Below are 27,234 nucleotides of genomic sequence, written 5' to 3' on the forward strand. Positions count from 1 at the left end.
CAACCAGGCAGAAGGACAAGGGTTACACTAACTAGCCTCCCTTCTTCTTTTGCTTTAAGGTTTTACACCTTTCCAAAGGAATGAATGCTTGAGCTACTGAATTCTTGAGGTGCTAAGAGCACCTGCCTCACCAGGGGCTTTAATGTTACGCCTTTTAACTCTACAGACTTTTTCCACAGCTCTTTCTTTGCAGCCTGTGCCAAGGGTACACAGTTGTGCTGTATCAGAGCTGATGCTTGGTATACCGGCAGGTAAGGCTTGGGGGCCCTTCAGCAGGGCTATGGGGAGAGAGGGTTCCACAACCACGGAGAAGTCAACCTCTTCTGTGAAAAGATGCAGTGTCACTAGTGTGCTGTGATAGCAGCAAAACCTGTGTGGTGCCATGTCTTAGATACTGTCCCTTTACCTCGCGTCTGCTGACAAGAAAACAGCAACAAACTGCACCAAGGTTAGTTGTGCCTGGGCTCTCTGAGGCAAGCCATTACCTCCATGGGATGCCGGGGACAGCAGTGCGTGTGACAGAGGTTGTTCTTGTGGTCAGTGTTACCTCCTGGGATTGCAACTTAGTCACTCAACTTTGCTTTAAATACAATATTCAGGCTCCCCATTACTTTGCTGTAATAAATGTACTCTTATATACTAATTGTGTCGATCTGAGTTCAGGAGTTACTGTGATACTGGTCTGGAAAAGAAGGCTGTTTGTGACTCTAAGCTGTATATATAAATTTGTGCATGTCAAATGGAAAATGGTGCACAGCTTATGGGCAAAGTGTTCTTTAGAAGGTCTTTAAAAGCATTCTTCTGCGCTTCAGCAGATTTATGCCCAAATAATTTTCTAAGCCTGTCGGGTATCAAGCTCCACATAATACTCCTTGCTTTGAGGAATAACAGGGCGTGTGTTTGGGCAAGGTTGTTAGTTAATTTTGTCAAAATACAATTTCTACTGCTTTGCTTGACCAACAGTCCAGTCAGGTGTGCAGCTGGGCTACGAGACTCTATGAGGTAGTAGTGATACTGCAGTATTTCCAAAATACAGCTTAAAACGTTTAAAATAATGTAGCATTTAACTGACTTTCCCCAAAGCACCAGCTACAACAGAAGGAAGACTCAGCACATTCTGTATCGTGGCACTTACCTTGATAAAACTGGGGGCAACTGACTTTGCTTGTGCTGGGACTCACAGGGTGTTGGCATTTTCCCAGTGGCTGGAAGCGTGTTCTAGAGCTGGAATCAGACAAAGCTGGATGTTTTATCACTGGATGGTTTACAGGACCTAGTTGAACTTTTAAGCTGCTTAAGATTTGACAAAGAAACATGAAATAATGCCTTGTAGCTCACCGGAGAAGTTCTATAGGAAAGCAGGCACTGGGGTGTTGGTAGTTGTCCTGCATGATGCAGAAAGGGATGTTTAAATGCATATTGATTATTTTACATTATTACTTCTTGCAAAAGGGAGACAGGAAGAGCTGGACAAAACCTTATGTGCTCTCATGGCCAGACCCTCATGCTTTTTCTGCTTGGGAAGATAAGCTCCTGAGGATTAACAAGGAGCTCTAAGAAATGTAAGTTTGTACGGCCATTTTGTGGTAATTATGCACAGTTTAATGAGCTAACCTGTACTGACAGTTTCTAGCGTGCATTCCATACAAGTCAGCTGAAGAATCTGGTTTTAACTGAGGCAGAAGTTGAATACATTGAATTTGGGGGTTGCTATTTGAAAAAAATAGGGAAATTTTGTAATCTTTATTTCAGTCTGGAATAAAGGGGAAGAGATCTCCAGAAGGAGAAATAGTTGACTTTACAAAGGATCAAGCATTGTTTATATAGTGCTAAAATGTCTTTTAGCATTTTCTTCTACTGAGAAGAAGATACGCATTCCCCTTTGGCAGGAAGATGTTGCAGAAAGGCTAAAAAAAATCCCATTAACATATACAGCTTCCTATTAATCGTTTGTGTGTGGAAAGTAGAGCTTGCTTTCTTCACCCAGGGAAGAGGGAGTTTAACTGTGTGCTCAGACACATCACAGCTTAGTTAAGTCCACGTACTTGCTAAAACCAAGAAACATGATACATCCTTCAGCTGTAATGCATGCAAAGTATGATGCTGCATGTAAGCCTCAATCCACTTTATGAAATTATAACTAGAAAAAGGGTCAAAGAGGAAAGCTATAATGACGTTAACCTCAAACTGCAGTAGAATTCTCTTTGGGATTTTTATATTAGCTGTTTGAAATAATTTTACAAATACTGTATTCCATCAGAATTAAAAAACAAATCAAAAAAGTTGTGTTTTAGAAGAGAAAGCAATTGTAGGCTGAAAACAAAGCATATTCCTGTTTAAATCCCAACTTAGTAGTTGGACTTTAGGCAAGTCAGCTGGTCTATAATTCTCTTAAAACTGGGAATGGAGATGAAAGCTCACTATCAAAGTTTTTATAAATCCCTATAAAAATAAGATATGGCTCCTTTTATTATGTTTTGAGAGGAGAATGAGAGAGTAGGGCATGCTGTACAATGACAGTTAATGGAAGGGAAGGCAGAGGTTGCAATAGGAGCGTGCTGGACGAGGCCAAGTGGGAAGCATGAAGAGGCAGTTGGCTCCAGCACCACTCAAGTGCCTCTGACAGCAACGCTAGTTTGGGAGCAGCAGCTTCTTCCTCATGACTATTTTTAACAGTGAAAGAGCTCTGGTATTTTGTCCCACATTACCCAGCTCGTTTTTGGCATCATTTGGAGCTCCATTTGAGAGAGCTAAAACGATCCAGCTTCTGACATCAGTATTGCGGTAGTTCCACATCTTGGAAATACTGAGCCACCTGTGCTTACAGATTTAGCTTATATAACGTGTACTGTTTTCCCAAGCGTGCACTTCATTTGAGGAATCACCCCTAAAATAGGTGGATTTGTAAAGTCCTATAGTGCCACAAGTATACCTGTGACACATTATGAAGAATCATTACAGCTTTCACATCAGGATGTTATGCCTCACAAATCTGTTGATGTTTTATTGAGGGAGTGGACATGGGAACAAAGGGATCTACTCCATCCATGCTGTGCACATGCCTTGGTGTGAGTTTGGGGTTTTTCCTCTTCTTTTTTCTTCCTGATAAGTCTCTCAAGACAATGAGGTTCTCAAGAAATAAGTGAGACTCTTCTCTAGGCTGGTTTAAAATCTAGAAGGCTTGAGAGGGCATCTGCTCACCATATTAATGGGCAATCTGACAAAGGAAAACGTGACTGAGTTTCTTGATGACAAAACGATAGAGCTACACAAAAATCTCAGCAGTGAGAGCCTCTAAGCTCATTGGCATAGGAAAAAGTACTAACTGCATCACACAGCTGGTTTTAAATTACTCTGACATTCTCAGTGCAGAGATCTGGGAGTCATTTTGCATAGCTTTGCATAGTTGCAAGACATATCAGTAGTCTATGACAGCCAAATGGCAAGTAGAATATTAACAATTCCTAGGAAAAAAATGAGGAATATATAGCCTTATACAACAGAGCAATTCTGTGTCCTGTCCTCATCTTGAATATTGTGGTGCTTCCAGTGCACCTCAGAAAGTGTACAACAGAGCTGAGAGAGAGAAAAAATTAAATGAAAAAAGAATGATCAGAGGTACAACATTATTTCTTCACAAGAGCTTCAATAACTCACTTTCCAGGTTGAAAACAATGCAAGATGAGGAATATGGTATCTGTAACAGTGTGAAAGAGCCATAGGGAATGAGTAATTGTTGCTTTTGTAAAATGACAACTAGTTGGGACTCAGTGAAATCAGATTTAAAGCCAACAGAAGTGCTTCTTTATACAGCACAACTCCATCATGGATGTTCTTGCCACAGAACATGAGAAAAAACCAGCTCCAAAAGGCATGGTCTACAGAGGCTTGGTGGCTGTCAAACATCTGGATTTGCATGGTCCAGGTGCAACCTTCGTGTCAGGAAGAAGCTTCTCTGCTGTAGTCAGAGGACAGGTGGGCATAGCGGTGACAAAGCAACTTCAAGAGGGATACCCAGTCAGCATGGGAGATGGGGTGACCATTATGGTGATTCCTATGTTCTTACAGCTAATGAAAAAACAAATTAAGCACCTTGCCAAATGAACCAAACGCCAGGTTGCCAATATCTGGAAGTGGAAACACCTTCAGTCTGTGCAGAGAGCCCAAGATTCCTGAGAAAACACACCTTTGAATTGTTTTAATTACAATATAGTATTTGTCTCTGCTGCTGAAGGATAAAAAAATACTAAGGTGGGAATGGCTGTTTTTCCCATTGCCTTTGACACACAGATTGTTTGAGAGCAGTGGCACCTCCCAAGCAGGTGCTAGAATCTTGCATGAAAACCCCACTTACCTGAACTTTTAAGTGTCACTTCTCACATATGTATGTTCAGAGCATACAGCAGCAGTGCTGTGGTGGTTAGGCACATCAGCAAACTCAGGTATTTCAGTGCAAGAAACAACTTTAATACTTCCTCCAGAGGTGTAGTTTAAATCTACCCTTCACTCATGCCAGCTCTAGGCTGAGATTTTTGCTGGACATGCCCAAGTTTACTTCCTGTTATGTTGTCATGTGTGTAATACTTCAACATACAAATCCGAAACCTTACCCAGCAGCAAGTGCTTGCTATTTAATCACTCCCATTCTCACAATGAGCTCTACAGATCCAGTAGGATGTAACAATATTGGGAGCTGCCCTGGCTGCTGTCAGACACAGCCTGCCCTTGTGCAGGCAGGGGGCTCACCCCACGCTGCTGAGCAGATGGCAGCTTGGGCAGCTGCAGGCTAGCCTGACCTTCTCTTATGTGCTGCTTCTCCTCCACTTCTCCCTGCGCAGCAAGGACCTGGCAGGCTGAAGAGGCTCCTCCTCACTCGCTTGCTGGTCCCACTGACTTGTGTCTACAATGCAGCCTTCAAAGCCAGCTGACAGCAGCATGTTCTCTAGCATGTACAGAGCAAAAGAGTTAAAATTAACACAGCCCTTTGTAGAATGGTTTGGCTTGGAAGGGACCTCAAAGATCACACAGGTCCAATCACCCTGCCATGGGCAGGGACACCTTCCACTAGACCAGGTTGCTCCAAGCCCTGTCCAACCTGGCCTTGAATATTGCCAGGGATGGGGCATCCACAACTACTTGGAGCAACCTGTGCCAGTATTTTACCACCCTCACAGTGCTTCTTCCCATTATCTAATCTAAATCTGCCCTCTGTCAGTTTAAAGCCATTCCCCCTTATCCTAAAACTACCTGCCCTTGAAGAAGTCCATCTCCAGCTTTCTTGTAGTCCCTTTAGGCACTGGAAGGCTGCTTTAAGATCTCCCCGAAGCCTTCTCTTCTCCAGGCTGAACAAGCCCAACTCTCAGCCTGTCTTCACAGGAGAGGTGCTTCAGCCTCTGATCATCTTCACGGCCCTTAACTCTTCAATGCAAGCATGTAGCTGTATACACTGGACTGCATGACAATACCAGCAGAGATGTTTAGTCCTACTTAGCATGGCTTGTTTAGAAGATGATTTAGACATTGTCAGTATCCATCACTGATGTTTGGGCATCAGCTACTGCAACCAGATTTGCTATTTCCTGTATCAGTGACACTGTTTTAAAATGCTAGTTATCCTGAGATAGTTAACAATAAAATTTAAACCACAGAATTAAGCCAAACAAAATTTATGTTTGTTTTAGATTTATATAGAACCTAATTTTAGCTTATTGAAAATAAAAATCTAATGCACCAGAAATGTGCTTCCTGTACGGATTAGAGAAAATATAGCATTCCATGTAAGGAATGAACTGGAAAGTTCTGATTTAGAAGCTGTTCATGCCAAGATTGCATATCATGAAAACAGAGTCCGAAATCATCACTGAACAACTGGAAAACCACCACCACAAAGGTTACACACCATGGATTTTTAATCCTGAATACTTTTAGTCTCCCTATGGAACTCTATCAAACACTCAATTTCTCTTACATCTTAACTTTTTTTTCTCATTTCAAGGGTAAGTGAAAGTTGTATTTGACTGAATATCTTGTCTCAGGTGATTGTGCAATGTCATCATCATGCATCCTTTTTGTTTACAGCAGCATCACATGGTTATAAAGTAGCTCATATAAGACTCTTTAGTTTTGCAAAGCTATGCTTCTGCTGAACAGGAGATATTATGAGACTGTTGAAACTATGTATTATCCTTCTTCCATGTATCTTAAAAGCTCAGGGAATTTAATATTGACCAATCAAAACCATAAGGTAACTTAGTAACAATAAGTAAAGAAGCAGCAAGTATTAAAGCACTGATATATAAGCAGCATAGTAGCTGGTATCCCTAACCTTAAAGAGAACAAATGCTTTAAATCACAGCTGTTAAACTTAAAGCCATTCCCCCTTGTCCTGTAGTTACCAGCATACAAAATAAGCATTCTGCAAACACTGTTGTTTGGGAGAGCTCAGTCTGAAACAGGCATCACCTCTTCAGCATTTAAATAGCAGAGTTGAATACTCTGGTTGCTGTGTTTGTCCTGTACTTGCTGGTCTCCAGTCAGTATTTTGTCAGGAACACACACATAACCAGAAGCACGCAGCGAGACAAAAGTACATAGAGCAGCACGCACACAGCACTTGATACTGGCAGTGCTGCTGCAAGATGCAGTGCGGCAAATCCCCGAGACTGAAAAGCCAAGGATGGCCAGAACAGGAGGGTTGAGCCAAGGTTCCAGTGTGGATATTAAGTACTTGATTACACATAAGTGAGTCCATTGGCACAATAACGTTCACGGCTAATGTCAAGAAATAGAGGAGGTCTCACTTTTCAGTGTCCACACTGCAGAGGTATTTACAGTAACTCAGTCAGGTCCCCAGATGATCATTCACTTATGCAAATAAACAACTTGTACTACGAGCATGAGTTAAGATTCCTGAGAAAAACAAGTTACTATATCCTTATATTCATTTACTTGAGAAAATAAAGTATTATTCCAAATCCCCCAAAATAATGTAAAAGAAATAAATACTTCTGTTGGTTCAATAATTTGTCTTTTAGGTGTTGCTACTTCCTCAATGCCATAAGCCTGCTCCCGCAAAGTTTTCTCACTTGGAAACTTCTCATTCATCCAAAATTTTCATTCATTCAAAAGAAAAAGCATTTCTTGATTTTAGAGATGGAAAACCACCACCATAGGCATCTGCTCCTACTTTATTATCTGAATCTTCTGCCTCCTGTTACTTGCATAACTCACAACTAAGACACTTTATGAGCAGTTTCATGATAAATCTAATCACAGAATCATAGAATGGTTCAGGTTGGAAAGGACCTTAAAATCAGCCACTTCCAATCCCCCTGCCACAGGCAGAGATGCCTCATGCTACGAGACTCTCTAACTGAAGTCTCTGTCCAACCTGGCCCTGAACGCTGCCAGGGATGGAGCAGTGCACTAAACCCCACAGCAACAGAGTTCTGGCAGACTTTGTATATTTTCAGAGTTCTCCCATCACAGGCACCAGAACCACTCTCTGCAAGTTAAATTTTTGTTCCAACTTCCAAGGTTATCCGATTAGCACATTCCTTTCCCTTTTCAGAAGATGAGTTTTTCCGAAAGCAATCTTCCTTGTTTGATTACTGTGAGCAGTATGCGGCTCTTTGAGCATCCCATCTTCCCTCCTTTTTTTCCTCCCCATTTCAGCTGATGGCTCTGCCCCTCCTCAAAATAATCTTCTCATTCAGGCTGCCCTGCTGCAGGACCACTAAATCAGAAATGTCTTTGAGAATTTTCAGCTTGGTAGGTAAGCCGTTTTCATATCCATCAAGGTTTTCAGGAATGCTTTGATGCCAACAAATTCACATGGGTTTTGCTCTCCTGCAGCCAAATCCCCAAAATAAATGCAACGCTGTGAGATGCAATAGCACAGGTGGGAATATGAGAATCCCTCATGGAAGACAGTATTTGGATTGAGACGGAGCAGGTGATGCAAATATCAGGAAATACTCCTGCAGTAGTTCTGCTGATGTTAACTCTTTCCTTACAGGTACTAACGATGCAGTATTCCACTGATTAGGACCTCTTCTCCATTAACATGGGGGTTTTGTCATGACATGCACAAACTGAGAAATATAACTAAATCCACAATACGCAATATTAACAGTTAATATATTATTCAAACTTTTACCACAGCCTGTAGTAAAATGCAGCTTAAATGCAGCTACTTTAAGTATCTGCAGTTGCATTTGCTCACTTTCTTCTGGAATAACTAAAGAGGCCCAGTTTGGGCAAGTCAGAGTATTGGTCTGAAAATACAGCTGGCACTTTGAAACAGTTCTGTAGTACAGTGAAGTGTGTTTGGTAGGTTCCTCCACCCTTGTTTCCCAGCATAGCTAGCTATTATTCCAGATACCGCGCTAACCAATCATGACACCAGTCTGAAGTCTCCAGCTATCACTTTCAAAACAACACAAAGCAAGAGGCGAGTTCTACAGGTAACTTTTAATGCAAGTCTTGGAAATTTGAGAAGATTCTGATTTTTTCCCCCTTCCCAATACATGTGATCGCATTTCTTTACATATATTTTTACCTTCTGCTATGCATTTATATTAGTTATTGCAAGTTACCCTTTTCATTCTTCAACAGTAGCACAAATGGTTTATAGCCATGACACCTCACAATAGCCTCGCTTGCCATTTAGGCAAAATAAAAAAAAACCCAACACATTAAGCCTGAATGCTTGCTTTCTTTTTTCTTTTTTTTTAATCTTCTGGCAAGTCAGGATTTTTTCCTCATTTATTAAGAGCCGTGCCTGGCAGAAGACACCAAAGATGCTCATTCTTGTGACTAATCTAGATGAAGTTCAAGTCAGCTGACATCATCTTCTTCACTTCTTCATTCAGCTCTTACTCATCCCAGGTATCACCATACTTATTTACTTTCACTAAAGAAAAGAAAAAACAGTAGTCACATATGACTCAATTTAACTGCAAAAGTTTATCTTACAGACTGCCAAAAAGTATGGTGAAATGCGTGACCATTTGAAGCGGTGAGCGGGGAGTGTCAGTCACAGCACAACAGACATCCAATTAAAGCTACTTTGGAATAAATGGGGAGAAGCGTTTGTTAATCATTCTTCTTTAATGAATTAATAGTCAAGAGGCCTACTGTGCTAATTCCTGCTCTACAGGGTTTGTAATTACTTGGAAACAAATGTAACATGTGGATGAAACAAAGACAATGGGAGGAAACAGGCAAGGAATGTTACAATAAATAACGTGGCTACATAATCCAGTTACGTGCACAGCTGGATGGATTCAGGATAGTTAAAAACACGTTCAAAGACAAACAGAAATCAGTAATCCCTACTAGGAAACTACTCAGCCATTATTATTTGGCAGCTTCCTTTAGTATAGGAGTGATTCAGAGTAAACCAAAACCAGGGCACCAGTCTTAATGGATTTATGCAGAAGTATGTCACGAGTAACTGAACAAGGACCAGAAAGTGAAAAGATGGTCTCTTGAATACAAGCTGCCAACTAGTCTGTAACTGACTGCCATCACTGATCTACATGATCCAGTAGGAATGCTGGCACTAGTTAGGGAACTCTTTATAAATCTACTTGCAGGTTAATTACTAAACCCCCTGTTTATTAATACCCATCTGCAGTAGAACCAGTGGAACAGAGCAGAATGCATGGTCTTTGTTTCAGTGAGATATCAGCAAACTTTGCATAATGCACCCACAAGTCTCTTGTAAGCAGACTAATAACTGCAATGAGGCACAATGAAATCTCTCTGAAAGCACAGTTTGATTTCCATTTCTATTAACCCTGGCAGATGAGCAGGCCACACTCATTCCCTGCAAAATAGTCCATTGCAGGTCACTATGCAGATGTGTATGTATTTGTACAGCTACAAAGAATGGAGCAGGCACCAGCAGATGAAAGTTAGGCACTACATAAAGCTGCTTTAAGTGTGGTTTGGCCTTCCTTATGTCCTTGCAACAAAGGGCAGAAACCACTTTCTGTTTGCTAGTCCGGTTCCTATGACCAAGGTAAGAAGATGAACAAAGGGGTAATGCCTCAGGTTGTAGGAAGAGGCATATGACAAGCAGCATGTTCAGTGTGACACAAGAAGCTAAATCAGATCTTAGCCTGCAACATCAGTAGAGTTCCTGAACTGTAGATTTAAATGTACTTCTACTTGTTAAACATCTCTGAATTGCTGCATTCCCCCTTACCCTTTTCCCTAAAATTACAAAGAGGTAATCTTAAAAGTTTATTTACAAATCTCATACACTGCTCAGTGTAGTTCTATTCTTAAAGCCTAAGTATAACAATCAAATGAACACAGAAACATAATAAATAGAATGCAATACTTGGTCAGTATTTTATAGAGGTCTTTTACTGTCCTCAAATAACTAATAATAAAGTAATGAAGGCATATTCTCATTTCACAGCCACAAGATTTGCCATGCAATAAGGCAAGGTTTGCAGAGTACTGCTAAAGATCTGCGTGTATGGTTTTCAAGTGACATTTCTAGGCTCTCTATTTGTGCAGAAATATCCTGAAAAGACACACTGTGTAAATCAGTGAAGTGTCACCTGACAGAATTTAGAGGCAATCTGAAACTGAGCTTCAATAATTTTTTAACATCTCATCTGGTATAGTCACAAGATAAAAGAGAACGACTTTCATAACCTTGAAATAACAGATAAAAATCCTTGTTCTGCAGCTGGTGGTAATTTTTACGTCATGATTGTGTAGATCTGTCCATCCAAAGACGGATGATCTGGACAAAGTAATTCACAAGCATGAAATAAGACCAGTACTCTCTCGTAAGCAACGCTGTTCCAATGCTTACTCTTGCTGCTTCGGAACTTTTTGCTTGAGCATACTTTCCCGTACTTATTACCACCTGTCATGCCTAAGAGGAGATGGCAGCTATTCCTACAAATCTTGTTGCAGCATGATTGACGACACCGGACACTGCACACAAACCCAAACGATCCAAGCTGACTACTTCAGCAGTGTGTTAAACACCAAAGCATTCCTCTGCTAACATCACTTTCACACACATGCCACACTAAATTAAAAAAGTTCTAGAGCAAGTGATGATGAACGGCTTCTGTGTCTCCTGTGCAAAAAAAAAGGACTGAGTCAAAAAGGTGACTGAATGGCATCTTACTGCTCAGGACATTGCAGGCTTATTTTGCTGTGTAAAGTTTTGTTTTTCACTGTGAAAACAAATCTCAATATTGCTGCCAAATACCGTTTCCTTCCTTTGAGTTTTAATGTAGAAAATGAAGCTCTACAAACAATGCCTCTTTAGAAATGCACTAATTCCACATGAAACAACTCGTAAATACCCCCCCTCAAAACCATCAACCATGTGCTCTATTCTGAGAGAACAATGCTATCTGAAGCATGCACCCACTTCCATGGCTAAAACTCTTCAGTATGGCTCAGAGCTCAGAGAACTCTTTGTTGAAAGAGGTGGCTTGATATAGTCAATAACCCCAAAGTTCTGAGATTTTCAGCCTGGCACTGAGCAATACAGCTAAAGAGGAGTTAGAATTTGCTGTTAGAAAATCAGTGTTTTTTAAGAATTAATTTGAAACATGAAACTACAGACCAGATCGCATGAGATCCCTGCAGATACTGTGAAAATAAGCTGCTTAAATGGTAAACAGAATTAAGCCTTGGGTTTGTGACCGTTTTAACATTATTGCCAATACCCATATTGACTATGTATTTCTGTAAACTGCTATATTACCTTCCTTAGCTGGTTTTTCCTGTGAAAACTTGCTTGGAGTTTCTGCCTTTGGTGGCAGCATTACCTCATATGTCTCTCTGTGTTTATTCCTTAATTCCTCGTATGTGATGCCTTTTTTTTTACGGCTTTCTTCTGGAATTGGATCAGGATCTGAAAACAAAACAAACATTAAGATACAAGAAATGTCATTGCACGCCAGAACTTGGCTACAGCCTGTTCCAGAATGCCAGTTAATTACAGCTCAATCCCAAATGAAAAAGAGCATGACAGCTGCAGTTCTAAACGCAACTGAAAATGTATGTGGTCTTTAATTAATCCATTCCTTTTGTCCTTCTCATTGTGTCAAACTGCTTTCGAAAACTGGCAGTTAACTCCTTTTCTTCATTTTACCTAACGGAAATCCTAACAACCATGTGGCAGTTGACCGATAAAATACTTCTGGTTACTTTATGTAAAATTTATGATAATCTTACATTTCATATATTTATGATTTCTGATGAGAAAGCTAGGTGAATCTCAAGGGTTTGCATTTAGGCTTTAAATTCTGCTTTCAAAGAACTAGGACTACTGTCGTATGTCACCTGATAAATATTTTATCCTTTTATCTACATTTATAATACAGAATCTCGGTCTGATAGTTTCTACCAACTATCAGTTGGTATCTGTATCGGTATCTATCAGCTATCACTATATTTGTGATGAAGTGTAAGTACACATTCACATCCAAGTCTTATAAAAGACTCATGTGTGTGTGTACATATATATATATATATATATATATATATATATAAAACCACTAAACCCCAGTTGCATGAAAGGGCCTTTTTCTGAAATAAAGGCTCATCTATAAAGGGTTAAAAAATCCACAGTAATTCAAATTACATAAATTTGCATTTGACAGTAACTTCCTCCTTTGTGCCCCAGAGAGACTTGAATTCAGAATCTTGTGCTTCCCTGCAATAGCTGAGGACAGAGTTCATACTGAAAAGAAGGGAACAGCTGCACCAACCAGTACTTGAAAACCATTTTAAGTTCTCTGTGAGAAAATCAGCTGTTACCAGACAGAATGCAATATGCATTCAGTTCTTAAAAGATTTAAATGCTTGTCCCATTATAAAAAACAGTTTAATGTCACTGAATTATAGTGGTGTACAGTTGCAGCACCACCACTGGTGAAAACACACTAACCTCAGAAAGGCCAACAGGCAAATAAATGGTAGAGACTGTGGTCAGTGAAAAGATGGCGGATTCACCATAGCTTCAATCAAACAGAACTTCAAGTCAGGCTAAGTTTTTTTGCAGATTTATGTTCACAACACATTAAACCATATAAGTTAATTTACAGACTTTACTTGCAATTAGAGCTACAAAATATGAACACCCCCCCCCCCCAATTTAGATTACAGTTAAGAGCACTAAATAATACATATATTGTGTGTACAAGCAATTCTGGGAGCTTCAAGTTGTTCCATTCAAAATCACTATATTGAGCCATGTATGTCTGCACAGGATGAAAATACAAAGTTTAGTAAGAGAAGTATCGAAGAGAAAGGCAAGAGTCATCATACTACAGACTGCAAAATGTTTAAAGACAAAACACACCTTGAGCAGCATAATCAGTAATTCCTGTAGGTGAGGATTCATTTAGGGAAGCACTGAAAGGAACAGGTTCATAACTTGAGAGGGCTCTATCTGTTGAACTATAATCATCTGAATAGCTAGAAGGAAGTGGGTATCCAGCTCTGGGAGAAGAAGATTCGGTATATGACTGAGAAGGCATGTCTGAAAATTCAGATTTCCGACTGGATCGGCTGGAAAATAATGAAATATTAAATACAGAAATATTGAAGTTAAAAATGGAACTGTAAGAGTAACAATATGTGCAGTTAAAGCAAATACTCTTTTAAATGGTTTAGTTTCCAACATGGATTATCATCTTAAAGTTTTGGGTGCAGGTTTTAATTTACATTGCAAAGACCTATACAGTCCCTTCCCCAATACTCCTCCCTTCCTCCCAAAAACTTAAGTCACACCTGAAAATCTCTCAACAGAAACAAAAGAGACAATGTATTTTGCACTTTACAAGACAAAAAAATGACAATCCCTTCCCCCAGGGAGTCTTCAGACAGAAAAAAACCTACCTCTGACACAGACAGAACAGGATGTACCCACCTAACTAGTGGTAGCAGGAACTATAGGTATTTTTAAAGGCCTTTCAAGAAGAATTTGCAATTTAAAACCCTTCATCATTAGAAGCTGCTGTCATTGATCAGTACCAGACAGTAGGAAAGGAGAATGAAGAGTCGTCTTGGGGAAATCAAATTATGAAGGTTTACTGAGTTGCTGAATTCAGCAGAAACATTAATGAATTTTCTCTTCAGAGACAAAGATAAAATCATCTCCAGAATATTCTGGAAAATGATGCTTGATACTCTAAAAAACATTTGCTGCATACTCAGAATGGCCCTGCAAAGCACCACGCAACATGTCTCTATTGAGAATGCCACCACTTGGTGCCACTAGAAAGTCTCTAGAGTATTTATTCATTTTTTTCTTTAAGTTTCTGCTTAGCTGTCCTTTTAGTTTCCTATGAAAAACATCTGCAGTTAGTCTTTGTTTTATTCTCACACTAAACATACAGAACTAAGCCACTTTGGTCTCAATTATATTTTTAAAGTATATGCAAACACAGTCTTAGAGAACTGTGTAACATTTTAGCTCCTTACCTATTTTTAACAGCAAATCAGAATTACCAAAATACATTAACTAGTAAATTCATGACTACAAAATTGTAACGATTTCTCTGGAAGGCTTAAAAAAGCAGAAGATTAATTTAGATTAATCATTCATCAAAGGGTGGGAGGGGAATTATCCCTTGGTAAATAAAACTTAACAGATACAAAAGAAGGGGGCATTAAAGGTTGAAGGGACTTATTGGTGCAGCAGACAATGGTATTTAAACAGGTTCTCATCTAGAAAAAGCAGCTAATGGTCATAATGTCTCACTAGAAATTGGAGCGGGGTGAAGGGACAAGTCCAGCTCCAATTCAGCTAAGAATTTACAGTAAATAAAGTAGCAATTCCTAAAATTATGTTTGATGCCATAAAAACACAAACATTCCAGAATAAAGGTAAATCTTGCAGACAACAGTGCCATAAATCTGAATTTATAAAGTAATTAAGAATTTATTCAAATCCTTTCTAAACATTTACTTAGTGCATGCATACAAGGACTACTCCTCACTATCCAAACAGTATTTTCTCAGTTTTAAATGAAGGCTTTAAGTGAGATATTCCAAAAGGAGTTTGCAATTAAAAACCACTTGAGGTAGAAAATATTCTGGAACAAAACAGGAAATAGTTTTAAGAACCTGATGAGTTTCTCATATGTACAGCATAATGCTGTTACAGATGTAAAGGATTTAAACAAACAGCAGTAAGTTTGACCACCATGCTTCTTCCTGCACTGATATTGTTTACTGGGCTCTTTCCTTTGATAAACACTGAAATCATTTCCACCCTCTTCCTACTTCAATCAAACCAAACTATGGGAAAAACTTTTAGAATGCAACACTACTTCATTTCAGTTAACTTAGCTTACTTCTAAACTAAGTAGGCAACTTCTGCTGTCACCCTACTGTAAGTAAATTCCACAGAAAAACATCTTAATTTACAGGGAATACATTTTGCTAAGGATATTTCCTTTCCTACTCCTTGAAGTAATCAGTTGTACACAAAGAACCCAAAATGCATGTTTTATAGCTGGCCAAGTGATACAGACATGGCTTCCTCAAAGTGGTTGATTTGCGTTAACAGAGCAAAGAGGGAAGGCACAGCTCTGAAGGTCTTTCAAAGCTGCAAATATAGCTTTGATCTCTTAGTGTTTAAAATGTCCTATTTCAGAATAAGTTTTAAATTCAAAAGAGAACTGAATTCTTACTTCGGTGAACTATGTCTCTGAGCTTGTCGTAGAACATCTCCTATTGGAGAATCCTTCAGCTGCTTAAATTTCTCGCTACAGATGGGCAAGTAGGAAATCTTCCCAGCCATGTATCCACATATTCCAGCAACTTTTTAAAAAAGAAAAGAGACTGGTTTATACATTGCATTATAAAATACAACATAGTTTTAAAATAATTCCAAATAAATTATACACTATCTTGAATAAAAAACAGATCTAAATCAAAACCATACGGTAATCATCTCTGCTTCTTTTGCAGACAAGGAGTACTAAAACCAAACACAACCACAGAACAGAGACACAGAGCAACGATTTACCCATGGCAAGAGCATCAAATGATTTCAGCTGGTACCTGATGAATGAAAGGTGACCAGCACATAAAGAAAAATAATTGCAATCAGTTTTTTCCAAGATCCAGAAATAACAATTAACTATCAAAGGTGCTAAAGCAGTCAGGAATAAGCAAAGGCAGTAAATTCTGCTGATTTATTCCATCAGAATAGTGAGATCTGGAAAAGACTTTCACTAGTATGAAGAGAAGTGTACATTAACTTAGCATTAGGCTCAGTATCTTCTGAAGAAGGTTCTATGATACGGCTGCCAAAGGACAAACAACTGAATTAACTGAACCCTTGCAGTCACTGGGCAAATACTTCCAATTCCATGCCTGAGTGATTTTCAGCTGCTAGACAGGATATGAGAATAAGCGCTCATGGCAGCTCTTTCTTGGTTTAAAATTGGTGATTTCCATCAGCTGGCTCCTTCAAGTTTTATGAGTGGGTCAACTGGAGCAGGAAGCGATTCGCAGAAAAACTCTAAGAACTCGCCAACACAGGTTAAGTTGACAAGCACGTATTCCTTATTGTGGTGCCGGGAGACATGAGGGGTAGCTCCTCTGAGTGTGTCTTGCTTGAGCACTAAACAAGCTGTGATTATATAGTCATCAAACATACATATTCATTACATTACATGCATATTCGTAAAGCTACTTTTACATGACATCATTCTTCTAGAAAATTCCTCCTGAATGTGCACAATAATGTGGTCTTTGGGACCCCTGGTCGTCGTTTCTTCTCATCTTCTTCCTCACTTCATCCTTTGGCTGAACTTTAGGTTTGGAAAGTCCCATTGTCATGCCAGCAAACACTAGTTCAATTCTAGCTGGTTATTGTAAAACATTTACCTAAGACACTTCTTCACTGTCATCTACCGCAGTGCTCTTACCCATTGCTATTGTTGCAAAGCTACCAAGCTCAATGTTACTTAACACAAAGCAGAACTAATTTTACTTATTTACAAAAGCTTATACTTCACTTTGTATTTCTTTGTTTCAGAAGCAGCATGAAAGATTCAATGGCAATTAACAAAAGTCCTGTTGTTGACTTTGTAGGAGAAAAGGACTAGACCCTTCTTCCTTCATATGCAACATGTATTTTCTAAGTACAAAGACTAAGTCAGGGAAGAGTTAACTATCACTAACATTAATCCTCTGAAGTTCTCACACTGTAGATTACATCACCTGGGAATCAATATAAAAGGTGATTTTATCCTATCCTGCTGTGCTGGTACTGAAATTATGATTCCTGATCTAATGCCTGTATTTTCAAAAGGTCAAAATGCTTTTTTCAAGGGAAAAAAAGAGAACAGCCACAACTACAAGTGAAGACTACAAAATGAGAAATATAAAGGTTTAGCTGTTTAGGTCAAAAAAAAAAAAAAATTGGAAGACACATCAAATGCTGTAAATACACAGAAAGGGAAAAATTACAAGCCCCCTAACAAGTATTTGAACTAAATACTGAGCAAAATACAGCTAATCAGCAAGGTGATTACCAAAGCAATGATTGCTACGTAATTTGGTTTCTCACAGCCAGATGATTCTTTGAATTCAGCATATTAAATTAGACACTGTTGCAGGCTAACATGAAGTAGGATGTACAGATCTCAGCCTTTCCTAACAGCTCTATGCTATGTTGAAAGGGATACTGTCAGTGTAGCATATCAGTCAGGACTAACTAGAAGGTCCATTAAATGGTCAGAGTGCGTAGAAGACTACTGAGAAAAGCTGTAATTCCTGTGAGCAGAAGAACATCCTGGAATCTGAAAATTCCTATCTAGAAAATGAAGTACCTCACAAAATTCCAGATACAACTAGAGTAGGGAAAGATGAAAGATACAGACAGAGAAAAAACCCTAATTCAGCTATGGTAGTTAGATATAAAAGACCAATTAATGGAATGAGACATAGATACTGTTCAGAATAAGAATCTAAAGACCACAAGTGACATGCACCATTACCAAAGACAGACTACTGTAGTCAATAGATGGAGAAGCAATATGCTCAGATCAACAACACCAGAAAAGCAAGAACTGAAGAACTATCTTACTGTTGTCTACTATCAGCTAGCTATGAGCTAGCAGCAGTGCCTGGAATCACATATGCCTTTCTTTCAGAACTTAAGGAAGAAAAAAAAACCAAACCAAAACAACTGCACTGCTTCCTTTAGCAAGATTTCACTGCAGGAGGAATGTGCAGTTCAATTGTGAGGCATAATTTGGCTCTGCAAACTATGCCCTGGCAATAGTTTTCAGGAAGATCCTGTAGACAGTAGGATCTGACAGCAGACATCATCTGACCTAAGCAATATGAGGATGAAACAAAAGCTGCTTAACTCAGGCCTTTTACACTCCAACTATGTCCCAGAAAAATCCCCGTATTTAAAATGCACATAAATCACAAGAAGTTACCTACTAAAAGACAATGAAAAGTGGAAAATTCTTCTAGTACAAAATGAAAGTCCAGATGCCTCCAGTGTCCATCAGAGAGAAGCCAAAAATATTCTGGCTTATAACCTTAACATCAAGAACAGTTAGTCCAGTCCAGGTGCTCTCTATTGTTCCCCTTGATTTCAAAACTTCATTCTGTTTAATAGGAAGAACATAGCCCTTAACTAGAAATGTGGAGGAGCTCTCAGTAATTCTGTTATTTATTACAACATCTGTGTTACACCATTGTTTGGCATTCAAAGAAAGCAAGTAGAATTTAGCATAAACAAATGGCGGCCCTAGTCCCTCACATTCATTTATCTGCTTAAACAACACTTCCTCTACTACAAATCATGGGTTTTACCCTCTTCCCACTGAAGTAAACTGTAAGGGTAACTGGCTGTATCTAGGCAGATTGGCAAGATGGCAACTTCCTGTTTTACTGTCATGTATTACATTGAAAAGGTTAATTTATTAATTTATTTGTGATTATACTTAATCCAAAATCATTCATTGCCGTTTTCCTACAATTGTACATACATAATGTCCAGGAAAAAAAGGCACTAAAATAGCCTGAATGGGACAAGTGAGATGCATGAATAAAGACCTTCAAATTAGGAAGGGAGGGGTGGCTGTACTCTGGCAAAGTAATTTAAAGTAAGCTTGTACAGTATCTATTTACAATGCTTTTGTCTTAAATTATTACATTACACTTGTCAAGCAATTTTATGGAAAGCTAGATGAATAAATGGAAAGCTCTACCTCTTGACATTGAATAGGTTCCTGCAGTATGAGATGTTGTAGTTAAGGAACGTAGCTAAGAAGTTGCTGACTGACAGAACTAATTCCAGGATGGCAAAACTTGTTCATTGGCTATATCAGATCATTTACTCCTATCTTCAGGCACAGTTGTATCAATGTAAGAACTGACTCTCTATGTACTGGATTCTCTATCTGGGACAGCAAATCCTGCTTATACATACAAACTGAGGGATGAGGGGTTGGAGAGCAACACTGCAGAAAGAGATCTGAGGGTCTGGGTTGATGACAAGTTGAGTATGAGTCAGCAGTGTACCCTGAAAGCCAAAAGGGCAAACCATGTCCTGGGATGCAAGCACAGCATAGCCAGCCAGTCGAGGGAGGTGACTGTCCCACTCTACCCTGTGCTGGTGCAGTCCTACCTCAAGTATTCTATGCAGTTTTGGGTGCCTCAGAAGAAGGAGGACATCAAACTTAGAATGTGCCCAGAGAAGAGTGACCAAGATGGTGAAGGGTCTTGAGGACGAGACTTACGAGGAGTGGCTGAGGTCATGTGGTTTGTTTAGTGGAGAAGAGAATGCCAAGGGCAACCTCATCACAGCCTACAGCTTCCTCAAGGGGAGCAGTAGGATGGGAGGTGCTGATCTCCTTTCTCTGGTGACCAGTGGTAGGTCACAAGGAAATAGAATGAAGCTGTGTGAGGGGAAGTTCAGACAGGACATTAGGAAAAGGTTCTTCACTGCAAGGTTGGTCAGTCCCTGGAACAGGCTCCCCAGGGAAGTGGTCATGGCACCAAGCCTGTCAGAGTTCAAGGAGTGCCTAATGATCTGCTTAGTCATATGGTTTAGCTTTAGGAGCATGGAGTTGGACTCCATGATCCTCATGGGTCCCTTCCAACTTGAGATATTCTGCTCTACAGAGTGGAGTCACAGTGAACCAGCCAGCTAGTTTCATGCAAACTACATCTGTGTAACAGACTCCAGAACCTAAGGCATGAATACAAGCTGAATTTATATGTTGCTTTTACTTACATGCAACTTTTACAAAGGAGCCAAATCTTGAGCTGTCTCTTAGAACACCTGAAAATTAGGATCAAAGTAATTAGGAATAAGTTATTAAGAATTAAGCTGAAAAACATCAACTGTAGTTACATTTCTAGGTAAAGGTTACTCTTTTAACGTTGAAGAAAATTCAAGAAACCCAACATCTAAACTCCCCATAAAATTATAAAAAAGAATAATCTAAGAATTAGCACTTTAATCGTACCACACATATTACGACACATACAGAATATGCTTCATAATCACTAAGATATTGCATTTGTCAAACAACAGAAAGCAAACGTGAATTTTAATTTAAAGTTTTGCTCTTTTGATTTTAGGAATTGCAAGTCATGTAGCTGAACAGTCTGAACTTCTTTTAACTACAATAAGAAACTATATTATTATAGTAACTGTATTAACAGCAGAAATGCATTTCATCTGAGCAAATCCAAATTAACCCAAAGTATGTTTACACTTTACCTTTCTTAATTAAGAAGCTAGTACCAAGCATGCTCACTGCAGCCAGAGGAAAAGCTGTGAAGAGGAAAAGCTGTTTAAAATACGATTTTCAATATTTTCAACTAAATTTAACAGAATATGCAATAACATGAGAGTTTCTAGGCCTTACTGAGTTCAGCAGTATAAGAATGTAACCCTATAATTAACAAACAATATACGTTATGAAACATTCTCGATTCCAGATTTTAAGTCTAACTACAAATTACGTGGTACTGGTTAACGAGTCATCCTGTCTTCATTAGCTTTCATGCTTCCTAAAATACAGATGGTCTACAGCTCTAAGGGCAAGCCTCCTTGTCTGGTTACAACTGCTCAGCATCCTGGTGCAGAATTTTAAACCAGAGAAGCATAAATAGTTCTTCAGGGTGGAAGGCAGTTACATGGAGGCCAGTGCCTCTAAATATTTTTCATCACCAAAAGTCTTGATTTTGTTTCAACATAAAAACTTTGGGGAAAGTCTGACTCTTACAGAGATATAAATCAAATTGATTAGAAGTAGGTAACGTGTTTCATTCACCAGCGAATTACGGAACAGGGCAGCTTTTTCTGTAGCTTACAGATCAAACTGTACAACTCTGGGGAAGGGTCAGGAATGCAGAGAAGACAACAAACACAGAAGAGCTGCGTACTGATTTTTATCATATTGAAAGATTCCCGGTGGCCAGAAGCATGTGAAGATGGCAAGAAACAAAAGGAATGCTTATTTACAGCAATGATAATTTTGATATTGGGAAGACTGACTGAAACTCTTCACAAAGATCGCCATTCCTACACAAGATACAGTGTCACCCATAACTTTAGGCTCCTGTCCTATTTGTTAATTACATGAAAGATTTAGGTATGTCATAATAAAATTACATTTTATGCAAGTCTGAAAATGCGTATGTAACAAAAAAGCTCAATGACTTTAGGGGAGAAACTTTTGCTACAGCACTAGATGTTTACAGAGCTTATGCACATGATCTGCTAACTGAGTTCTTGTTTGAAGATAAATTATATTTTTATCATTTGGACAGCACAGTATTAAACTTTGCAAACTAACAGCTAATTCCTTTGCAAATTCTGACAGATCTAGGTCAGGAATGCAACCAACATTGCAGGGTAAATATGATAGGATGTCACTTTTAAGAGAAAGTATCGGCTACTTGGTTCAAAGCAAGATAACAGCAACACTTCAAAATACCGAATAAAATCTTCCAATCTATTATCAGATAAAACCGTGATGCTTTTGGAGATTTCAGACCTAGATTTTCTGAGCTAGAGAATGGCAATGCAGGTTTGAAGCTAAATTGTAAGACAAAGAAAACCAAGGGCATGTGGGTTGTTAAAAATAAGAATTCAGAAGAACTCATCACAGAGGACTTCAGTCTAACCCTCAGAGGTCTGAAATGGTTTATAGGCCCTACACAAATATTCTGAACATCAAAGACAGGTTACACATTTTAATGGAAACAGCTATTCATAGGTGAGCTTACAATTGACCTGAAATACTCACAAGAAATTAAGAGAGTAATAAATAAACAAAAATTGGGTTCATACATAAAAACTATTAATAATTACTCAAGTGTAGAAAAAAAGTGCAGCTTAACAAATAAGAACATGTCAATGCTTCCCACTGCTACGGGCAAAAAGTACTTTTTTTTGTTTGTTTCAGGAACAAAATAAATCCTAGGAAAAACAACAGAAGGCTGATATATGAACAGCCCATAATTAAGGACGGGAATGGAATGTACCCTAGTCAAAATGGTTTTACAGAAAAAAAGCTGTATCAATCTGGTTTGATTTTGTTAACGAGATTAAAAGTACAATGGATAAAACTGTAGATTATAATACGAATTACTAAGCATTACATTTTGTATTATACCATGTGATTAAAAATTAGTAATACCAGTAAATCATATATTAAACTGAATTCTGAAATTACTAGCAGGCATTTCTGAAATAGAAGCTGCCAACAGAAACTATGGCAAAACACAGAGGGCTTACAAGAATAGGTAAAATCTAAAATTTGAATAAAAAACTTGAAATTTTGAATAAACAACTGAAAATGCACAAATGTATAGCAATAATATGAATAACAAGAACTGATACACTAAGAAGGGAGGATGTCAGGGCAGTCACACAGGTGGCCCACACCTCTTGCAAAAGGACACTCAAATACTGCGCGTTTAATACAGGGAACACAATGCTCCAGGCACATATAATGCAGAACAATGAAACAGAGTAGAGCTAGAAAAAAGTGATGGGCGGTAGGCTTACATAGTGAGGTAACAGCACAGTACACAACCCCTGGAAAAAGCATCTTGCATTTACTGTTGTAGCTCCCTAAAGTGAAATTCGTCAAGGTTCCTCAGATTTGACTGTTCTCAACAGCACCTTCATGTTGCTGCTTCTGCCTCTGCATAAAGATACACAGGGCAGTAAATTACATTGCCCATCAAGAACTCTCAGCAGAACACCTCAAGGGCAATAAACAATTCTCTCCTCTCGTGTCTTCCAGGACAGAGATTATCAATATGCCATAACCAACCTTCACTTTCTTACGAATGAACCCGACTCTTCTCACTTATAAAAATATAAGGAAAATGGCTGGATTTTAGCAAACAAGCTGAAGATTTTCAGGTATCTGAATAAACATGGAAGAGGAGAATACCTCTTCCATAAAAGCAATGGAGAAAGATAAAGCAGAACTTTGAATCTTTAATTCAACATCACAGTGCCATAGGAGTTGCCCCTGAAAGGGCTGGCTTTCAGGAGAAACCAGAGCCCCTGTCTGCTAAATTTAGCAAATCAGCTGCTAAATTCTTCCTCAGTCCTGGTTTCTGCTAAGCCACCTATCACCATCAGGAGTAATCTACTAGTATGTGACAGAATAGTAGGTAACAATCACATCAGAAGGCTTCTTCAAACCTCTTGACCAGGTGTCTAAAAAACAGGTATGCGCTGAACCTTTGGGTTACAGAAGCAATGTTAAAAAGTAATGCCATCAGTTCTCAATGCTTTGTAAAAAAAAAACAACCCACAACACAACAAAAACCCAAACCAACAACCAACGAACATTTCAAATAAATCAAGATGAGACAGAAAGTATTCTGTGAAAACAATGTGAGTTTACGATTCCTGTATACTAGCTGTAATACAGAAATCATTACTTGACTGCAGAATCATGGCTTTTATTTGCAGTGGAAAGGTGCCCAAATGTCTGCTCACACACAGACACAGTTTCTCCAAAAACTGAGCTGAGTGACTACTTATGTTCTGTACTTAGTGTTCTCCTCAGAAGCATCCATAAAGACAGAAAGCAATGGTTGTAAGTTAAACTATTTTATTCTTGCACTCCAAAGATAACAAAAGTTGAAGACAAAAATAACAAAAACCAGAATCATAAATGAGACTCCATTAATTATATCTATTTTCAGACTTTTCATAGGCATATTAATTTAAAATATGAAGGGATCGTATGATAAAGCATAAGCCTTAAAAATTATGTTGTGATGTCTACAGAAATCCTGAATCCTGTCCTACAAACTCTTAATAAATGGAAATCCTCCATGGATCAACTTCCACCAGAATGTAATCTTAGACTATGTGAAACTTGTTAATGAACTGTTAGTGATACACTGACACAGGCCTGCCTTGCTTGCTGCCTCAGACAGCAACAAAAATTAAGGGTGGAGGAAAAGCAAACCAAGTTCACCAGAAAACTGAACTCACCTCTATACCTGGCACTCTCTTCAGCACATTCCTTAAGGAGTCTTCTCTCCTCCTCTGTCGGCACATAAGGCTTAGGTATTTCCCTCTTTCATTGGGGAAATAAATTACAAGAGTGAGCAAAAGAAAGGTTTTGGGGGATTTTTCAATTAAAAACTCTAGCTTTCACACCTTGCAGGACCTGTACTTTCACACAGCTACACTTAAGGAACTGGTGACTTTTGTTTATAGATGTCACAGGAAGTATTTAATTTTTAAAACCCAATGGTTCCACAAGTGATACAAGAGAGTAGAAAACATATTGGGTACAGTCAAATTCCAACTCAGCTCACTCTTCCTCCTTTAGAAAAGCCAGCTTTTGTCCTTGCAACCAGCCCTCCAAATGGACAAAAACCTGTCAGCTCATTAAATCTCTTTCTAAAATACTTGCCAAGACTTTAATTACACAACGCCTGCTGCCCGTTTACACTTATTGAAAGCTAGACAGCTGTTCCTACCAGAGGTGCGCGACTCTGCAGCCGCGAAAGCGTGCGACCGGGCGCTCTGCCAGGCCGCCAGCTGGGAGAAGGGCAGAAGCGAGAAGGCCGCCGGTACCGAGAACACCTCCTGCTGGGGCAGTCCCCCGGAATACCGCCAGGCAGGCCTTAAGGGCACCGTCCCCGCGGTCCGCAGCCCTCCAGGGAGCTCACGGTAGGCCCAGGTAACACGCTGCCAGGCAATCCCGCTGCCCGGCCGGCGGAGGGCGGGTGCAGGCCCAGGGCCTGCTGCCTCACCCTCAGCAGAAACAACCCCACCACCGCTCCCGCAGTCCCCCGCGGGCCGCGCCACCGAGAGAACGACAGTACCTCGGCCGGGTCGCCGAGCTCCCCGCCGCCGGGGCCCGGCCCGGCCTCCATGGCGGGGCGGGGAGGGCACTGCGACCCACCGCTGACCCGGAAGTCCCCGCGACGCTGCTAGCCGCGCTGGCTCCGTGCGCATGCGTGGAGGAGGCGCGGGGATAGGGACGCCCCTATTAGGCCACGGCGGGGCTCCTGCTCAAGGCTAATGCTGGCACGGGTATGGACTTTGCGCGGCCTGCCCCTGAGGGGAAACCTGGCGGAGCAGACCCCGGGGTAGGCCGCACTACTGCGCAGAGGCCGCTGTTGGGTAATCGGGGCCGGGTGTTTATTTATGCTCAGCAGCGGTGCGTCCTGCATGGGAAGGCTGTGGAAGGGACAGAGGGAGGGCGGGGAAGGACCGAGAGGCAGCAGCTGAGGCTCAGGGCATTCATTTCAATCGAGAATGTTTCCTTCCTGTGCCTTATCTTGTTTCCTGCCTGCTTAAAGAATGCCACCCTTTAATGCTGTTTGAGAGCAGGCGCTGCTTCAGGGGCGGCCAGTCCTTTAAAGGTAACCCTTGCGGGGCTAGTTTGCTCTGTGCCGCATTAATCCCCACGTTGGTGCTCCTTGGTTTTCAGAAATGGTAGCAAAAAGCTTTTACCCACCCGTGCCTACTTTAAGCATAGGTATGTTACCAATAGGTAGGTTACCTGGTGGCTAAAGATGCGTGGCCAGAACTGACTGAAGAGGAAGGATGCCTGTTGCCCCCCAACAAGAGTGTATTTGAATTGGGACGAAGAAAGAACCTGCTGGCCAACTGTCTGAATTTTGAAGTGGTAAAGGTTTGGTGGTTGAGGTTATCCTGAAGTGGGTGATTAGGAGTCTGTGTGCTTGCCTCTAGCTAACACTGCTGGAGTGGCAGAAGTAGTGGATGCTTGCAGTCTATCGGGAACTCTGAAAAGCTGAGGAACAAATAAAAAGATGTTTCTGATAGCGCAGTGTGTGCTGTGGCATTTTCTTGTAAACATTCACTACTGTGGCTTGAGCTCACCATATCCTGATCTGCCTCTGCTTGCCTGGAATGCACCACTCCCTTTAAGCCTTTCCTGGAGTGAGCCATTGTCTCTTTACCCTGGAATTCAAGAGAAGAGGCTTAAATTGCTACTGTCTGGTAGCTGTACAAAAAAAAAAATCCCGTGCCTGAAGACAGGAGAGGGAAGGCTGTGGAGATTGAAGGTGGCTGAAATTAGTATGGAATGTGGATGTGAAATGTCTGAAATCAGTAGAGAATGCAGCCGCAAAATAAACACTGTGGGCATGTGTAGGACCCAGGACAAATGGACTGAGGAGTGTGTGGGAAGTAGTAGGTTTGGCTGCACCAATAAAGGTGTAGAGGAGATGGACTTATGAGTATTGGACGCCTGAAATAAGCTGGGAGGGTAGAACCAGAACCTATGAATTGTGGGGTTCTTAATTCATAGCTGTCATAATACAATAAAGACATTTCTAGTTTCCATGAGATTGGTAGTAATCTGTTCTATCAGGCAACCTTAATATCTGCTTGTCACATTGGCCCACCCTCATGAAAGACACTCTAGTATGTGAACATCTGTGATGCATGTCATTAATCGGCAAGGGCAAAAGATTTTGGCCACATTAGCTCATCAAAGTTTTATTTATGGGGCTATATATAGCACAGTTATAAAGGTAATTTATTTCATGCTGCTTCCTGCTGGGCTTTCAGTACATTCTAGGCAAAGAGTGCAACGGGTTTTTAAAGCTTGCATTTTGGTAGGGTAGGACATGTTCATGGATGGCACCCTCTCCAAACATGGAACTTCAGAGGGGAGAAAATGGCTGTGGATCTCCTTCACAGAAGAAAATGACTCTGAGCTGTTGTTTTGCCTC

At 40.1% G+C, this 27,234-nt stretch overlaps 1 protein-coding gene and 1 long non-coding RNA gene across 3 annotated transcripts; one reads left to right on the forward strand and one right to left on the reverse strand.

Annotated features, from left to right (window-relative positions):
• Nucleotides 1–8,454: 8,454 nt before the first annotated feature.
• On the reverse strand, nucleotides 8,455–25,493 carry OCIAD1 (OCIA domain containing 1). 2 transcript variants are annotated; one of them, XM_061352753.1, is made up of 8 exons: nucleotides 25,354–25,493; nucleotides 24,512–24,596; nucleotides 20,759–20,812; nucleotides 20,267–20,314; nucleotides 15,690–15,819; nucleotides 13,352–13,560; nucleotides 11,750–11,899; nucleotides 8,455–8,914 (listed from the first exon to the last, which is right to left on the reverse strand). In XM_061352753.1, exons 1-8 carry the CDS (start codon nucleotides 25,402–25,404, stop codon nucleotides 8,877–8,879), a joined length of 765 nt encoding a protein of 254 aa, XP_061208737.1. In that variant the 5' UTR covers nucleotides 25,405–25,493; the 3' UTR covers nucleotides 8,455–8,876. The 2 variants fall into 2 exon arrangements, with proteins under 2 accessions (XP_061208737.1, XP_061208747.1); XM_061352763.1 differs by lacking the exon at nucleotides 24,512–24,596.
• Nucleotides 25,494–25,554: 61 nt separating this feature from the next.
• LOC133212058 (uncharacterized) lies at nucleotides 25,555–26,845 on the forward strand. The gene is made up of 2 exons (XR_009725374.1): nucleotides 25,555–25,896; nucleotides 26,228–26,845. It is a non-coding gene; the product is annotated as an uncharacterized LOC133212058 (long non-coding RNA).
• The last annotated feature ends 389 nt before the right edge of the window (nucleotides 26,846–27,234 follow it).

The sequence above is a fragment of the Neopsephotus bourkii genome, unplaced genomic scaffold (genome assembly GCF_033783945.1).
Source record: "Neopsephotus bourkii isolate Nb327-2 ecotype Australia unplaced genomic scaffold, CSIRO-AGI_Nbou_v1 NB_54, whole genome shotgun sequence".
NCBI lineage: Eukaryota > Metazoa > Chordata > Aves > Psittaciformes > Psittacidae > Neopsephotus > Neopsephotus bourkii.

What these genes read in the sequence shown, in the direction of transcription:
- OCIAD1 (XM_061352753.1), bottom strand. Translation starts at nt 25,404, where the DNA reads ATGGAGGCCGGGCCGGGCCCCGGCGGCGGGGAGCTCGGCGACCCGGCC. An exon ending in CAGAGACATAGTTCACCGAA is followed by an intron (nt 13,561 to 15,689) that starts GTAAGAATTCAG and finishes ATTATTTTCCAG; the next exon opens with CCGATCCAGTCGGAAATCTG. An exon ending in GGAAAAACCAGCTAAGGAAG is followed by an intron (nt 8,915 to 11,749) that starts GTAATATAGCAG and finishes TCTTTTCTTTAG; the next exon opens with TGAAAGTAAATAAGTATGGT.